The 18180-nt window shown below is 42.7% G+C and overlaps 1 protein-coding gene across 1 annotated transcript; it reads left to right on the forward strand.

Annotated features, from left to right (window-relative positions):
• The first annotated feature begins 15875 nt into the window (after positions 1 to 15875).
• On the forward strand, positions 15876 to 17928 carry lypd6b (LY6/PLAUR domain containing 6B). The gene is made up of 4 exons (XM_071912631.1): positions 15876 to 15997; positions 16226 to 16324; positions 16991 to 17121; positions 17691 to 17928. The coding sequence occupies exons 1-4, from the start codon at positions 15877 to 15879 to the stop codon at positions 17859 to 17861; spliced, it is 522 nt and encodes a 173-aa protein (XP_071768732.1). The 5' UTR covers position 15876; the 3' UTR covers positions 17862 to 17928.
• The last annotated feature ends 252 nt before the right edge of the window (positions 17929 to 18180 follow it).

The following is an 18180-nucleotide window of genomic DNA, read 5'->3' on the forward strand; positions in this document are numbered from 1 at the left end:
GAAACGGTTAGCCAATCAGAACACAGGTGATGTCAATATTAATGAGTCTTAAAGACACAGCAACAGAAACAGCCTCTTCTTGGTAAGGCTCAGAGAGATGCTGGAAAATGAACGTGTAAAAATGGATTGAGAGTGTTTTTGGTACATGACACCACACAAACAGCTTTGAATGGACCTCAAGACATAGAATAGAACACTGGAAAGTGGAGAATATGGGACCTTTAAGCTCAAATGCACACCAAAGCATTACCAAAACATGTACTGACATCTAGTAGACTTTCTAACGACTGCCATAGACAAAGAGTAAACTAAAGAGTGTCTAGTTTGGAAAGGCGGGAGAGAATCATTTAACTTGAAACATCTTGTTAACTTGTTAACTGGACATATCTCGCTTAACAAATGGGTAGTGCAATAAAACTGGATAGGTGGTGTCTAGTTTGGCAAAGCTTTTGAATTGTTTTGCTCGCTATACATAAGAGGTTAAAAGATCTGAGTTGTCGCAAGGAGATAGATCTAGTCTAGCCTTAAAATGAATTCTAAAATGTAGTAAGACGCAGAGTAGCATCATAGCAGTGACGCCTACTGTATTTTAACGGAGGATATCTTTGTGACTGTGAAAGGTGCCTTCACAACATCATCCGAAGAACAAGATCTTCTTCACTAGCAGCAGATGCCATGGTCATGTTTGGCCTAGTTGTATGCATGGCATCATGACATCATCAACAAGGTGCTGTGTTTAATTATCCTTTTTTTCTGGAGCATAATTCAGCTTGATCCCAGACTCGTCAGGAATACAAACCATAATATTACTCAAGAGCAAGCAGTCAGGATTCTCAAATCCCAACAGTACGAGATCAGATAACAACCACACATTACACTCTCCAATTTATTACCCCAGTACATCACTTCCTATACCCTGAAATGGCCAAGGGGAACTTAAGTCAGCTTTAAGTGGTGTTTTTTTTCTGTGCTACTACCACCAGACTGATCCCCCTGAGGGTTTATTTGCAATGAAAGGGGTGGCTCTGGCATACCACTGAACCATTTTCTGACATAAATGAATGGACCCAAAACAAATTTATAGCAAAGGTGTTTCTCCTGCCTTTTCATTTGAGTGATGTCATTTTTTGTCATTGCAAAACAATGTGGATCATGATGTACCAGAGGGTTTATATACGGGAGTAAGACCTACTCATTATTTCTGAGTGGCAACAGGGGCAATGATGAAGGATGGCTAACTTTAGTTGTTCAGTTTACTTTATCAATAAAGTGCTATCTTATCTTATCTTATGTTATATATATATATAATGGGTAGTTCCACTGAAGCAGTCTGATTGGTCATAGACATGTTCAACTGTGCTATATGAAACCACGTGCTTCATGAAAAATGGATTTGGTTGCTAAGCTAACTATTGTGGTAACTAGTGAGTATCTTTCTTCTTTTCTACTGTTTCATTTATGTGTATGTATACTACTTCAAACCCAACCATTGATTGCGGCATTTGTGAGTGGCTTTTTGAAAAGCTACTCTTATTCACACAGACACACACACTTATGGGCAGTCCATCGTTATCGATGATGACTTCATAGCTCCCAGGGGTTTTCAGCGCTTGGTGCGCTCTTGCCACCTCATGTGGCTGTGTAGACCTATTCGCGATCCACACACTTTTCCACATGTGGGGCAGGTGTGTGTCGGATCTGGCTGGACAGTCCTTGTGGTGCGTGCATGTCGTTGTCTGCGTTTCTCTGCATGTCTCAGGGATGTATTCTCCTCCAGGTGAGAGATACCTGAAAGGCAGGAGGAGCACCAGGTGGTTCGGTCTGCTGCTGTCCTTTCCAGGTCTGAAGGTGATATGTTGCACTTCTTCAGGAGCTCCTTCATGTGGTCCTTGTAGCGCTTTTGCTGACCACCGGCAGACCTCTGGCCAGATGCAGGCATGTGGATCACATGACCTAGCCAGCGGAGCTGTCTGCGTGCCAGAATCAGCTCTATGCTGGATAAGTTGGTGCGTTCATATATCTCAGCATAGGGGATGCGGTGCTCCCATGTGATGCCCAGAATCCTTCGCAGACAGCGGATGTGAAATGCCTCCAGGGATCTAATGTGCCGTCTGTATGGTGTCCAGGCTTCAGAGCCATACAGCAGTGTGGACACACATACTGCCTGGTACACTGCTGCCTTGGTTGTTGCTTTCAGGTTTTTGTTGATAAAAACCCTTGATCTTAGGCGACCAAACGCGGCAGAGGCAAGGCTGATGCGGGTTTGGATGTCTTCATCGATGTTGCAGCTGTCCGAGAGGATACTGCCGAGGTACTTGAAATGTGGCACAATTTCCAGGGGGATGTTGTCGATGTAGAAGACAGGTGTGGTGATCTGGGAAGAGCTTTGTTGTTTGATTATTTGTGTCTTTTTTATGTTGACCTGTAGGCTGACAGCTCTGTAAGTGGCAGCAATCACGCTGAGGGCATGCTGGAGGGACTCAGGGGAGTGGGCAATCAGAGTGCAGTCATCGGCATACTGAAGCTCACAGATTTGGAGGGCAGTAGTCTTGGTGGATGCCTGGAGGCGCCGGATGTTGAATAGGTTTCCATCCAGACGGAATTTAATGCTGACTCCATCTGTGCTTTGTAGGTGTTTGTGGGAGATGAGGGTGACTGCTGTGAGGAAGATGTTGAAGATAATAGGGGCTAAGACACATCCTTGTTTCACTTCTACTTTGACGTTGAAGGGGTCAGATTGTTGTCCACTTATTTGAACCTGGGCTTGCATACCATCATGAAATTGCTGGAGAATGGAGAGGAATTTGGATGGGACCCCAAATCGACTGAGTACGTCCCAGAGTAGTTTTCGGTTGACTGTGTCGAATGCCTTAGACAGATCAATGAAAGCCATCTACAGGTCTTGCTTGTGCTCTCTGGACTTCTCCTGAATTTGTCTGGCGACAAAGATCATGTCTGTGGTACTACGGTCTTTCCGAAATCCGCATTGGGTTTCTGGCAAGATGTTTTCTGCAATGTGTGTAGCCAGGTGAAAAAACATAATTTGTGTCAGGATTTTGCCTGCAACTGACAGGAGTGAAACACCTCTGCTGTTGTCACAGGAAGACTTGTCACTTTTCTTTTTGTAGATTGTGATGATGGTGGCATCTTTCCAGTCTTGTGGGACAGTCTGTGTTGTCCAGATGGCAGAGATGAGTTGGTGCAGCCGGCGTGTGAGGAGGTAACCTGCATACTTATATATTTCAGCAGGGATGGAGTCTGAGCCTACACTTTTGTTATTTTTTAGACCTTTGATTGCCTTACGGACTTCATGAAATTGAGGAATTTCATCAAGTTGGGGAACAGAAGGGAAGCTGGGGAGTTCTTCCAGGATGGACGGGTCCGTGGGGTTGCTCTGATTTAGGAGGATGCTGAAGTGTTCTGCCCATCATTCTATTATTTGTTGTTGAGTGTGGTGCCATCTGCGGATCTTACTGGTGTGACATTCCTTCTCTGAGGGCCATAGATGGTCTTGATGGCGTCGTAGAAACCATGCGTGTTGTTGGAGTCTGCAAGAGATTGAATTTCAGAGGCTTTCTTGACCCACCAGTCATTTTCCATCTTCCGTAGCGCTCTTTGTGTCTCTGCTTTGATGGTGGACAGTTGGTTTCTGAGGATAGCAGATTGAGGGTTGGCTAGAGCGGTAATATGTGCCTTGCGCTTTGCCTTGAGAAGGTCGTGGATGCCGGGTGCATTTTCATCAAATCAATCTTGGTGCCGTTTTTTGGTGAATCCCATCGACTCTTCTGCAGCACGGTAGATGGATGAGCGCAGTGTGTTCCAGGCAGCATTTGTGTCCTCGATGGCGGAGCTTTCTGGGATGTTGCTCAGCTCGGCTGCAAGTCGGTTTCTCAGGTGGTGGATGACTGCAAGGGATTGAAGGGCATTGCAGTCAAGCTTCTTGCTGGAAGCCTGCTTGCGGCGTTGTGGGCGGATCTCCATGTAGAGCCTTGTCCTTATCAACCTGTGGTCCGTCCTGCACTCCGCCCCACGTATAGCCCGGGTGATTTGAATTTCTCTCTGGTCATCCTGTCTGGTGATTACATAATCTATCAGATGCCAATGTTTGGACCTAGGATGCTGCCAGGAGGTCTTCAGTTTGTTTTTTAACTGGAATAGGGTGTTGGTAATGACAAGGCTCCGAGCAGAGTGTTAGTAGTCTGAGATCGTTGTCATTGAGGTTGCCGACGCCATGTTTGCCTAGTACGCCTTCCCAGAGCCCGTGGTCTGAGCCCACACGAGCATTGAAATCTCCCAGTAGCAAAAGTTTGTCACTGGGTGATGTCTTCTGGATAATGGAGTCCAAAGTGCTGTAGAAACAGTCCTTTGAATCTTCACTGGCATCCAGGGTTGGTGCGTATGCGCTGATGAGGGTTGCGTGTCGACCTCGGGTAAGGGGAATGCTCCATGTCATCAGCCTTGATACCTACTGGTGATTCTGGGAATCACCATGGAGGCGGCGAGAGTCTGGGGGAAGCCCTTTCCAGAAAAAGGTGTATCCTTCTCCAATCTCTGATAGAGAGTCCTCTCCATGAAAGCGGGTCTCGCTGAGTGCTGCTATATCCACATTGTATCTCCTCAGCTCATGAGCAACCATTGCTGTTCTCCTTTGGGGACGGATGGATTTCTTGGATGCGTCTAAAAGGGTGCGCACATTCCAGGTTGCAACTGTGAGAGGGAGATGGTATTTCTTTCTTTTTTGGTTTTGACCGCAGAAAGGGATGACCCGACAGCAGCGGTAGGCTGTCCGGGTTGTAGAGGAACAGACTATTTTTGGGCCACATTTTCTAGGCCTCTCCCTCTTCAGGGTGAGCAGAGTGGGGCTGCTCAGTCGCATAGAAAGCTGCCGAAGAGACGTGCTGCTCCAGGGTCCCACGACTCAGTGACCATCACTCCCATGCCGCCTGCGTGTAGGGTTGGGCTAGGTGCTCCCAGTCACATCCTGACCTGCACCCACCGCCCTTCCCCATCACCGCAGGACTTTGGCGGGGGGGGTATGAGCCTGCGCAGAGAGTAGATTTAAGTGAGTGTAGGTGCACGCAGTGCCTACTCTCACTGTCTTGCCTCCATCTAGCTTCTTCCAGTGGCATGAAGATTCATGACGACCTTCTACTGTTTGGAGTTGCCAGAGATCCAGTCTGTCGGTATCCTGCCCGGTGTGAATCCCCCGAAACACAGATTTTTCGTTCGGGGTTTACTCCCGTAGCCATACACCCCCCGGGTTTACCCACATGGCAGTGGGGCAGTGGCTGGTGGGTGCCAGGGCGTGTCTACATGACTGTGGGCCTGCACACCTCACCTCTGGGGCCCACTGCTGCTCCGAGATCCCCTATTGGTTTGGCCTGGTGTCACAAGACACCAGTTACCGTGAGCTGCCACGAGGAGGCACAATAGGAGTCTTGGTGCAAGAATAAGGGATAGAAAACAAAGGGGATGATTTAGTGAAATTCCAACTAATTCAGTAACCCTTTACCCATACTTTATTACACCAAATAAGAAGTAATAATCGCACCTGGTCAAATCGTTAGAGCAAACACCCAGCACCCACCCACATAGAGGAACAATAATGCATTCATTAAAACAAATTGGATTTGTATTTAGTGTAGCCTAATCGAATAACTAATAAAACAATCAGCTTTTGTTGAAAATAACCAGTTTAATATAGGCTACATTTGGCAACACAATTAAATTTAATATGCCAGCAGTGAGGGAACTAGGAGGCTAATAGGCCACTGAAAATAAAAATGTACCTTTTTAACTAGATATAGCATACAGTATATACTGTATGTCCCTGAGGTGTAGTTTTTTCAACAATGATGTGCATAGGCTACAAATTTAACATTCACCTACATGTTCATTTTTTGGAAACGTTACCATAGTGACGCTTGACATGGACAGCTATGCTTTTCATTTATTACTATTATTAGAAACAAGGGTATTTATTTTACCAGAAAAAAAAACGTCCGCGAGTACTTGTGTAAACAAGTACCCCTACTCAAAACACACCATGTCTTGTAACTGCATTGTGTTCTGGTCTATGGAGGCTAATGTTGGTGGAGAAACCCATATCTTGGCCTCTTCTTCTCCCCCTGTGTCATTGTTGAACGATTCTGAGGGACTCACACCCAAACCTTTTGTTTAGTGTTGATGTTTTAGATATCTGAAAAATTTTCTGCTATCAAACTCCATTGTAGCTGCGCTGGGAATATCTTGATGTGGCGTCACATCATGTACATTTGGCCAGTTATTCATAGGAATAAGAAAATATATTACACACATCAAACAACAAAAACTACTTTTACTTTTTAATGTATAACTACTTTGGAAAGAGTTCCATCCACAGCAGTTAGATCTGATTATATATGCTATCACTGGTCAGTAAAAATATATTAAAAAAGACACATCTGGACTGATTTAGAGACAGTATTTGTTTATTTGCATTTCAAAGCCTTTTGAGAAAGCAATATAGATGCAATCTTGAGTGTCTTAATCTGAATTACAGAGTAAAAGTATAAAAGAAAGATCAAAGATAGTTGCCCTTGCTTCTGGCGTCTTGCAATGAAACAAAGACATACCACAAATTTCTGAAAAGCTTTTAGGCTAAAGTTGGCATTGCTCCCAGCTATTCTCCAGAGACCTTTTGTCACATTTCTTTGGCTTTGTTTACAATAATCCTTCTATGGTCTACAGTATGGCTTTACTGCAGAGACGCACCATGTTCACATAAGAGTTCCACAGGCTTGTTCTACCCCTACTACTGTGTACATTTATACATACTATACATACTTAGAGTATGTATAGTTGAAAATACACACATAGTGTATATATACAGTATATATTTAAGGTGTTTTGGATACAGGGAATGCATATATTTTAGTTTTGTTCCAAATGTGAATGGAACTTTAAAATCTAACCTAACCTCTCTAAGATCTGAATTTACCACGGCTAAGTTCCAAATGCCAGTTAAAATATTTCTTTGGTGGATGCATTAATAAGGGTCACTCTGGCCGCTAACTTTTTGAGACAGAGTAACATTTGAATGCCTCTGTTAAATACGATCTTTGGCCATTGCCTGTTCTCAAACAAAATAATGTCTCTGTATCAAACAGGCTCCTGATTGGCTGCCTGTTTCCCTACTCTACACAGGCAGCAACTTCCTGGATGGTTAACTAGATCAGTGATTCTCAACCTTTTTTCATATCAAGGACCACTAATTTACTACACATTAAGGCCACGGACCCCCATTTGATGAGATTTTGTCTCTTGGACCAAAATCTGAGAATATTTTTATTGTTAGATATGATTTTGTCCAGAATTCCATGACTATCTGTATTGTAGGTAAAGAGATAACAGTGAAACTATGATAAAAATAGTCATTCTTCTACATTCTCTAATTGTGTTAACTTCTTGTTTAACACGTCATCAATTTGCTGGGGACCCCCTGGAACCCCCTCAAGGACCCCTGGTGGTCCCCGGACCCCACGTTGAGAACCACTGAACTAGACTAACAATAGTTGAAACTGTAAGTTCTAAATTAAAACTCTAAATCAGTTGAATGTTTAACACAGTACCTGATTCTATACCTGAAATAGCATTGAAAACAGGCAGTGTGACATACAGTATTTCTATGAAATATGTACAGTATTAATTATTTTGGCCGATAAAAAATATTTTTGGCAGGTCAATTTTCTTTTAGCTCACCAGCCCTTTGGCAGGTGAACAAAAAAGTTAATTTCGGACACTGGTTTGTGCCATGCTCTCCACAATGAGCTACACAGTGAGGTCAAACACCAGCAGTCTAGACAAGCTAGCCAGGCAGCCTCAGCTGAGTACATCATTGCCCCGGTACCTCTCTATATCTCCCTTGTTGATCAATGGATGGCCTGAAAGCTTTATGACCTGCGTGCCTGTGTTCTGACTGAGTGGCATTGTCATACAAGTCAGCGAACAGCCTACTCACTCACAAAAGGGCCATAAAGTCAAAGAAAGGCCTAGGGTTTTATAACGGGCTTGCCCCCCTCCAGGTTTATTTCCTGCTGTGGGGGATCCAGTCTGTGTGGGAGAGCAGATAGACGGATATGGGTTAAGAGTACACGACTTAAGGAAACAGGAATGTAGTTTTGTTTGGACCTGGCAGTGACCAGATCTCCTTGTTTTGTAAATAAGTATACAAGAGTTTTACTCTTGTAACAACCGTTACTGTAATGCTTTGCTAAGTTTCTGGTATACCACCCTTGATCTGGACAGCTTTGTAGCGGGGTCATTCCTCGAAATGGGTGCCTTTTGGACACAGTGATGATTTTTTCAAGTATCCATTTTCCATCTTTTAACATTCTATCAGAAAGAGGACATGTTTGAAAAACATATTGGTCCTACTCAGGCACCTAAATCCTGTAGATTTTGAGCAAATTTTGGACGCACAAACCATAACATAAGTTATTTAATAAAATGGCTTTTTATCTCATTGAAGTCATTACATTTGTGTTAAGCACCTTAAAGTGTTTCCTTTTTAAAAAAATGGCATTGTTGAAAGAATTTCCCTATTATTTTAGGGTATATAATTTGTCTCCTCTTCTCCTACACATACAAGCTAATATTTGCACCCCATTTGGTGAGGTTATGCATTATTATCAAAATATATCTAAGTAATAGTGTTGACGACAGAAGCATTCATTTAAAATGATCACCCTTAAACTGCTATATTACTCATTTTTATACAATATTTGAAAAAAGGCAGGGACCCAACTAATTGATGCTAGAAAAAGGGCGCAAATATATGTTATGAACTTCAAAAAGCATGACTCTACGTTGAACTTCATTTAAACAGTTTAAACTGCTTAACAGTGGAAATAGCTAAATTATTTAACTTTTTCAGCACAATCATTTGAAAGATAACACAAACAATAAAAACTGATAAATCATACAATCCATTAGGGGGAGCAGCATTTTAAAATAATGTTCTGCTACAATACTTAAAGGAATTTGTAATAATTTTTTAAAGAAGAAAAATAGTCATTAGTCAAAAATAGACCTAATGTAAACAATAAAAAACATATCAGTCAGAAACAGAGCGCGTTGATACTTAAGAATATGTATATATTAATAAAAAAGAATATAACAAAGAAGACGTCACCTCATTTTCACCAATTTATTTTTTGGCCATGACTGCTTTTCGGTATTACACCTTCATGAGAGCATCGAGGATGCTCTCATGAAGGTGTAATACCGAAATGCATTACTGGCAGCACACCAATATTATTTATTGATGTGCTGCTTTCTTTCAACTCGAACTCTTACCATTGAAGTCCAGCACCCAGCTACAAAGTAGCCTTTTGAAAGAAGCACACCTGTTTCTATTTTGAATATGTATATATGTTTGTCAGCTAGTTTAGGTGGACTGGGACCCAGAGTTCTTTTTCTTTAACTATTCCAATCCGCAGGTATATGCCCTCTGGAGGTGATGTTGAAATGGAATTTTAGCTTGCAGAACACATTTGGTAGAAGTATCGAACATATATAAACTTCAATATTGAATTCAATCTTTCTGTATCAAATTAGTATTGAAATTTTGCTTATTGTGGCAACGCTAGATTGAAGACAGTCAGCTGAAGATTGCATGTGTAAACCTCAGGTAATTGTCTTATGGTTGGTGTTCTCCTTTAGTTGATGTGGCTCACGCTCCTTGTCTTCATGTTGCTCTTGTTGTGTTTTGTACGTGTTTACATGTATGGGCTTGCTTCCAATGACATCAGATGGAACAAACGATATGTGCTGAATTAGTGAGATGCATCCCAGTTAAGTGGTACAGACTAAGTGCCGCATTGAGGGAGCAAGAGATCGTTTAATTTTCCAAAGCTTTCCCTGTTTGTTTGAAGTACAGTCTCTGGTGGGACTTTTATTTGCGAAGAGGCCTCTGTGGCATCCCTTTGAGCCATCCCTACTCCGCAGCCCTGCTGAGCTCCACACAAACAGTAACCTGATCTCTTCCCTCTGCTTCCTAATGGAGGATCCTAATAGCTAGCACATTCTTGTGGGCAGCAGTCGGTTGTTCTCCGCCAAGGGTTGCACCCAAGTGTGTATGGTTTCGGTGTGCCAGGGTGCTGAGGGATCCACTCTGTCATGCGGGTGAGATCTACCTAGCACCACCCAAAGGTGTTTTTTCACCTGGATGGCCAGAACGAACTCATCACATCACATCACATCCAGGTGTTTCTCGTGGGAAGGCTTCTTCAAAATACACATTTCAAAATTTGGCACTTCCATGTAGATTGTTGCTCATTTTCAATGAAATGTAAAAATGTCAAGAGAAATCATAGTGCCCTTGCTTCCTTTTTTCATTTTTTATTGTTCTGCACAGAGGGAACTGACACATCCAAGATAAGGCTGGATTTTGCATAGTCAGCTCTACCCGTCTTCCTTTCCCTGGGGACAAACCCCCACAAAAGCCCTGTGAAACCTATAAAAAACATGACTCAAACCTTTCTCCTCCTCCACAATTAGCTGGAACTAAAAATAGACCCATACTTTGTCCTGTATAGTCTTTCCAGTAGCCATAGCCATCAAGGCGTCACCACCGGTCATGGTCACAAAAGCCATGCTGGCGCTAGTATGTGTCCACTTTAATAAGGCTGAATATTGGGGCACATCCACTCTATTCTCTCCCTCTGTGTCTCCTTTCACAGGGAGTCCAGCAGCCCTCTGCCAAAAACAAAGCTGTAAATCTGTCATTTCAATTGCCTGCAGCACAGTAAACTGGTAGAGCGTAATCATAGACAGACAATAGTTGCAGCATTAAGGTGTAGCTCTGTCAGAGGATGTTACTCACTATATGTGTGTGTGTGCATATTTGCGTGTGTCAGTATTGGTGGTGGCCCCACCAAAGTAACATTAGTAAGTTTAAGGGCAAAACCACCACAAGCCTCTTGTCCTGTCTGGTTCTTTAACTGATTGAGCCACCATAAACAGTAATTAAGCTATCATTTTAATCAAACCCCAGGCAGCCACATTATTGATAGGTGACAGTGACAGACAAATAAGGTTCAGTCAGTTTAATTATTATACTGTGGCAATTAAAGGAAACATTCACATCAAAATAAAAGCAAGAATGAGTTGTATGCGCAAGAAAAAACAGCCTCCCGCCCTGTGAAGTTTATGAATTATTCAGAACTGATGTGAGAATGCTTGTCCCCTCCGGGCAAACCACAGCGTTCATGTGGTGAGTTTGCATTCCCAGTTTCTCCCAGGATACCACTGAGCTAGTCATTATCTTTGTGTAACTTTTGCCACCCCAGAGTCAGTTTAGTTTGCTTTCTTTCAATGCCGTGGTTCTCTGCATGTGGCACGGGATGAACAATCGCATGAACAATGTGAATCTCAGTGGAACATCAATGCGGTGAGACCATTTTTTCCACAATAGTCTTGTAAGTCAGGGCAAGTCGGCTGCGATTCGACAGTTGAGGATGCCTGTGGGCCAGACCTGGATTTGACAATGTTTATTTGGTAACAAACTCAGCTAACCATCTAACACTGACTTTTTGACTTTTAATTTTTTGATCTGGAAACTGGGTAGGGCTTCAAAATGTTATGTTTTCACCGTTTAGTATCTAAAGAATCAAATGTTAAAGGGTTTATCAACTGTGAGTAATCGTTTTTGGAATATGACATTCATGTTTTGATGTCGGAGTAGCTTTTCTTTTTAGAATAATTCCTCTCAGCAGTACAGTTCAGTACAAAGATCTGCCAGAGATGCCATAAATTTTCACTGAAGTTTGGCAGTTAAACTGTGTGTGTGTGTGTGCGTGTGTGTGAAGATATCTTCTTAGTTTACTGTGTCAGCATTGAAGGAGCTGTGGGGCAATGGGGGAGTTGTTGGGTAGATGAAGGCTGTGGGCTCTTCCTTATCCAATGACACCCCTCCTTCCATTCTACTCACTATCAATTACTTAAATGATGGCTGTCACTGTAAGCTGCTAGCATTAATTCTATGATTTACATTCATTTTTATGGTCTTATTTCATAGACAGGAAGGCCACCCTCTTACTATGGTGAAATACCGTCTTGACGCCATAAGGGCACAAAATGCATGTTGCCCTTTCAAGTCAGTGCACACTATACTGAGATGTGGAGGGGCTAAGGGATTCTGACTATGCAATTCTCCACAAAGCCCATGTGGTTTATGAGAAAATGAGTTTTTCCATTGCTAACTCATCTGCATCTGTTTGGGCATGGGGGAATTTGCAACCTGGGCCAGTGGAGCAAGAAGCAAAGTCAGTGGCTTCAATTAAAAGCTGAAGAAACATCAGCCCTCTTTTCTCCACACACTGAGGCTGTTATCAGGCCCAGGTGCTTGGTTAACTGAGCAGGCCGTCAGTCAGGTGCTCGGCTGGAATGTGTTTTTCCAGACATGGCAAGAGCCTCACCGGAACTCCACAGCTGCAAGCGGGTTAAAACCCTGCAAAAAAAATGTGTGGACACCCGCTGTGAGAGCACTTAGAAGTGATCGTGGCTTTTTCCACCCCAATCCTTTCCTTCCTCCGTCATGGGAAACTGAGCCGGTGCAGTGCTCCCAGTGACATGCAGGAGGAAAATCCTGCTGACTTTAAAGAGAACACGGAAGGGTGTTGTGCCGCTTTGACGTTACAATGAGGGCTCAACCTCTGATATGATGGAGGTTCCTCCCTGACCACAGCTACAGAAATTACATTAAAAAATGTTTTTGCTCATTTTATTTATTAATTTCATTGTTCAATATCCAGTGTTTTTTGTAAATTTATTCTTCATTTAAAGGCAATAATGTATCTCAGAGTTCCCCTACCATTAAATAGGTGCTGCTAACCCTTAAAGAATTTCATTAGTCTGGGTTTCAATGGAGAGTTTTAGTGTCCCATGATGGTCTAAATGCTGTTTCCAGGGTTTTACACTGAATACTTGGACATTTTGCGAGAAAAATGGAAACATTTCAAGATATTGAATATTGGCAGAGATCTGACAATATTCTGCCAAATATCTGCCAAATATCTGTATCAGTTTTCAAAAATGAACCCTGGTGCATACATACATGTGTGTGTGTGTGTGTGTGTGTGTGTGTGTGTGAATGCTAATGACATGAAGTGGGGGAACTGGCTGACACTACCTTGTTAGATAGTGCCTGTTCCCATGGTTGCCCCCCCCCCCCATTCCTTAACCAATCACGATGCTGCAATTTCACCAGGAAGTGGGGGAGTGGTGGTGGGGTGAAAGGGGAGGTCTTCAGGAAACGACCGCTAGTTCTTCTTTAACCAGGACTCTCTCTGCATGTCCACTCTGACCTCAGTGCTCTTTGTGACAAGGCTCTCTGCTGAAACATTGTGGACATTAAAGACCAAAAAAGTTGTTTTGATTAAAAATGTTGGCCTCATCCAAAATCTGCAAAAGACAGGAAATTCAAATAAACACTCCTAAGCCAGACTTCAGCTCTTAAGATCTGTGCTAAGGAATACCAGCAAGCGACTTTAGGGTCTTACTTCGGCAAATTGGTGAGTCAAAGTTCTGGCTACTTCGGTGGGAAAATCCCTGTGACTCACTCATTCTGACCCTAGAGGTCTGTTCAAAAGGATGCTCTCTCACCATGTGAATGGATAATGGATATTGGGCATTATTTCTGTATCTTGGTAAGTCCTAACATGATTAGCCTATTTTGTGTATGAGGCAACAGCGGATTGCCAGTTTGAAACCATTTGAGCAGAGTAGGCTTGGTTCTGCAGTGTTATAAAGATTGTTCCAAGCAGTACATCTTTTACCCAGCTTGATTTGATTGAATTATTTTAGATTACAGTGAATCTAACATTGGCTACAAATCTAATGACATATGTTGCATGAAAAAGAAACACCTAGTTATATAAGAAATTCTGTGTGTATAATAGTTCAAATGGAGGTGCTGGTGTGTGTGAGAGAATGATGTGTTATGGAGGTGACAGAACAGATAGAGGAAGTCATTGAATCAACACCATCATGGCACCAGGAAGAGGCTAGTCACATGAAGCATTGCCTTAGCAAAACAAAGCCTCTGTGTAGCTTCTTTTTTATAGTTTTATAGTTCTCTTTATTCTCTTTATAAGTAATGTGATTCATCAGTATTCTGGCACTGAACTAAAAGAGAGTTTCTGCTGTTTCACTCTAAAGAGGTCGGCATCTTGAGCTTTGTCATTGATTTCAAGCTTCGTTTTGTTAGTCTCTAGTAGTCTGGGGACAGTTGGAAGAGCTAAACATACAGTAGCTTGCCACAACAAGTGCATGCATGCTTCTGCACATACAGGACCTCAGCTGCAGGGTCGGGGAACCTGAAGCCCTCTGAACATGCCACAGAGTCTAACCTCTCGGGATGTCGCACAGGTGTCAAATGTTTATTTGCTCAGAAGACTGATGTTTGGCCTTCACGTAGCCCTGAGGAGTGTGGCTACTTAGTGGCTGATTGATGGCTGCACTCTGGTTTGCTTTGCAAGGGTTAGGCTTGCAACAGGAGATAAGAGCGGTGTTTGTGTTTGGATATTGATTCTGTGTTGGGTCAGTGATTTCTGTTGGCTCTAGCAGTGTATTATCTGAGTTGAAACAGGTGACTGTTGACTTACCAAACACATGAAGACAAGGTCATTTTGTATCCACACCGTTTTTGCTACATCTACAGTTCTTAAAAGGTAGATCGTGTCTTTGCTGTTACTCAGTGTTACATTACATGCCCTTACAAGTGACAAATAATTATGTTGCGGAATGAAGTTCATTCGACAGCAACGTGTCAACCAGCAGCTTTAGGCCAAAGCATGGGTGTTTCAGGTAACTGATATTTATCTGCCTGGGTTTAACGCAACAAGGCAATATGTCAGTGTACTGCCAAAATTCCAACCCGCTGGAATATTCCAGTCATCCACCTCTAGGCGTGTCTGGCACTAAAGGGCTATAGACACTTTTGCCTCTAACGGACTTGTCTTCCAACCTGACAGATTGAATCCATTTGAACGTAATTCTCTCTCAATTACAATTATCTACTATGCTTCTACTCTTAGATGTTTGTTTTGTGACTTGTGTTAGAGTGTTAGCTATTTTGTATTCATGGCCTGTCTGGGGATCTGTCGCTGTGGCCTAATGTTATGTCAGCTTGCCATACATAAAAGCCACCATTTGACTCATAATTTCATATCAGCAATGACCAATTCTGTTTTCTTTAGGTTAGTTGATCTCTCTCTAATCCAGTGGTCTAACCTCTCCTAGCTTCTCCTAAACAAATGTTGAAGTCCCTGAGGGCCTGTTTCCTAAGTGCCTTCTCAGGTAGCAGGTATTTAAGAAGGCAGACTGTTCTTTTACCACTGAACTTTTTTGAGATCCTGAATTACCCTTGCTTTCCTCACTCAATTGACCGCCCAGTCACCTTACATTAAGGTCAAAATGCCAAAAAGTTCAGAGGCTGGGGGTCAAAGCCTGAGAGAGAGCTGAGCCTCTCTGGAACTCCCAAAGGTCATGACCCCACGGTCAGAGGGATGACCCTGTGGGAATCAGGTAAAGGTGATCAGGCCGGGCAGTTCTGCTATTTAATACTGTGGTAGATCTACAATGTCTTCGACTCTGTCCGCAGCTCTTTGTTGCTTGGTGAGGCATCTTGAGAGACTTGGACTATGATGTGTTGTGAGTAACATGAAAACAAACTCCCCTAAAAAAAGTAAATTCCTCCTGTTGGTCCCTTCCTTTTTCTTCATTTCTTTCTTTCTTCTTTCTTCTTCTTCTTCAAAAATGGTTGAAAATGGTTGATTTGCTTTGTCTGATTTCATTTATTGCTGTGTTTCAGGTTTATTCATGATAGAGTGAGTGATGGCATTATCCATGGCACTGCAAATCACGGCCACAGTTCATCTCCTGGCTCTAGTCGCCATAAGTGACTTGGTGAAGACTGATCACATCAACTTCTACAACGTCAGACCACCAGTAGAGGGTACAGCTGGCTTCTTTTAACACTTCAATATCACGCTGCTCAATATTAAACTGTTCCATATTAATTGTAATAATAACGCTGATCAATATTATGTTCAACTACAACACCAGACCACCAATACAGTGTACAGCTGACATCCTCTTGCAGCAGGATTTCTTTTACATGTGCTGTATTCCATGAATGAGATTGAAGGCAATTTAATTATTTTCTCACTGCTGCTCTTTACAGCCACACCATTCCCCAAGAGTTTTAAGTGCTTCACCTGTGATCGAGCAAATGACAACTATAGCTGCAACCGCTGGGCAGAGGACAAGTGGTGCCCACAAAGTGAGTGCTTTCTCCAACCAAAAACATACTGTCAGATATACAGTAGATACACAGATATACCAATACACAGGATGTGATAGCCATAATTCAGGGCGGACATGCATACAGAAGCCTAATTCAGATGTTTTAAAGCAGTGATTCTCAACCTTTTTCATATCAAGGACCCCTAATTTAGTACACATTTGGGCCATGGACCCCTATTTGATAAAATGTTGTCTCTTTGACCCAAATCTGAGAATATTTTTATTTTTAGATATGATTTTGCCCAGAATTCCAAAACTATCTGTGTTGTAGGTAGAGATAACACTGAAACTATAATCAAAATAGTCATTCTTCTACATTGTCTAATTGTTAACTTCTGCTAAATGAAATAATAGTGAAGTTTAACAATTAATCAATTATGCTGGGGACCTCCTGGAACTCCTCAAGGACCCCTGGTGGGGGTCACCTCACATTAAGAACCACTGTCTTAAAGGATAAGTTTGGTGACTTTGGACCTATATATAATTTGTCTCTTACATACCTGTAGTACTTGGACCCGCAGAGAATATTGGCTCCTGAGTCAGCTGTCGGTTGAAGCGGCGAGCTCCAGTTGCTAGCCTCTTTCTGCTTTTTACTTTATTATGAAAATCGCATTACATGATTTGTTTGTTTTCCCTTGTCCAGGTACTCGGTTCTGTATGACAATCCACTACTTCACCAACCATGGCAAGACCAAGTTTGTAACTAAAAGATGTGCTGCTCGTGAAGACTGCTACATGGCAGGGTGTAGGCACCATAGGGACACCAGTCACACTGTGAGTCTACACATGCAAAACATGCACAAAACTAGGGTTCGACTGATATGGGTTTTTGAAGGTCAATACCAATATTCTTGTATTGAAGCTGGCAATAGCTGAGATTTTGCACTGATATTCAATATCTTTAAATTTAGCCTCCGAAACAGCATCTAGACCATGTTGGGATACTAAAACTTTGAAACCCAGACTAATGAAATTCTTGTAGGGTTAGCAGCTGTAGCTTAGCTATTAGTCTTTATGCATGGTCCTTCGCTCGGTTTGTCCTTTGGGGTGTCCGTACAAATGTCTTGCGTTTTCTGTCACCCTCTAGTGGAAAATCACTTATTGCAACTTTAAGTGAAGAACTAATTAAAAAAAGCATTACTGAACAATTAAATTAATAAATAAAATGCGCAATATGTCAGGTTTTCCAGACTGCTTTATATGTCAGCTGTGGTCATGGAGGAACCTCCATCATATCAGGCCAATATCGGCAGCCCAATCTATCAGTCTAACCCTACACAAAATGCAACCGAACATCTATTCACTTGGTTGGGTCACTAACCTCTCCTCCCCCCCTCTTCTAGGAGTGCATCTCTTGCTGCGAGGGTACGATCTGTAACACTGAAGTCCCGACCAATCACACCAATGCAGTGTTTGCAAAGAGACAGACAATGTACAGCTCAGCCCCACACCGGAGGACTCAGGCCTCGTTAACTGTACTAACTCTTGGCCTGAGCAGATTGCTTCTACTGTGACTCTGTGTTGCTGGAAAATTCTTCTTGAAAGGTTGCTGTCTCAGTGCTGCAAATAACCCGAACTGAACGGAGCAACACTTCAACACACTGGCATGGCTGTCCGTCTTTCATCGTGCCTGGTGCTGTGCTGGTAAAGGCAGCTGGCAGGCAGAGAAGATAAGGCCTGGCCCAGTGAGTGTTAAGACTGCCACTTAAGTGTGTCAAATGTCCAAGGACCACTTACCGGTGTGCTGGACCATTGAAGAATCTGCTACCATGGTGCTGATGGATGGTTTGTATTGTAACAAGCCTGACGCTGATGTGTGATAAAGGTCTTCGT

This window comes from Centroberyx gerrardi, chromosome 10 (assembly GCF_048128805.1).
Source record: "Centroberyx gerrardi isolate f3 chromosome 10, fCenGer3.hap1.cur.20231027, whole genome shotgun sequence".
NCBI lineage: Eukaryota > Metazoa > Chordata > Actinopteri > Beryciformes > Berycidae > Centroberyx > Centroberyx gerrardi.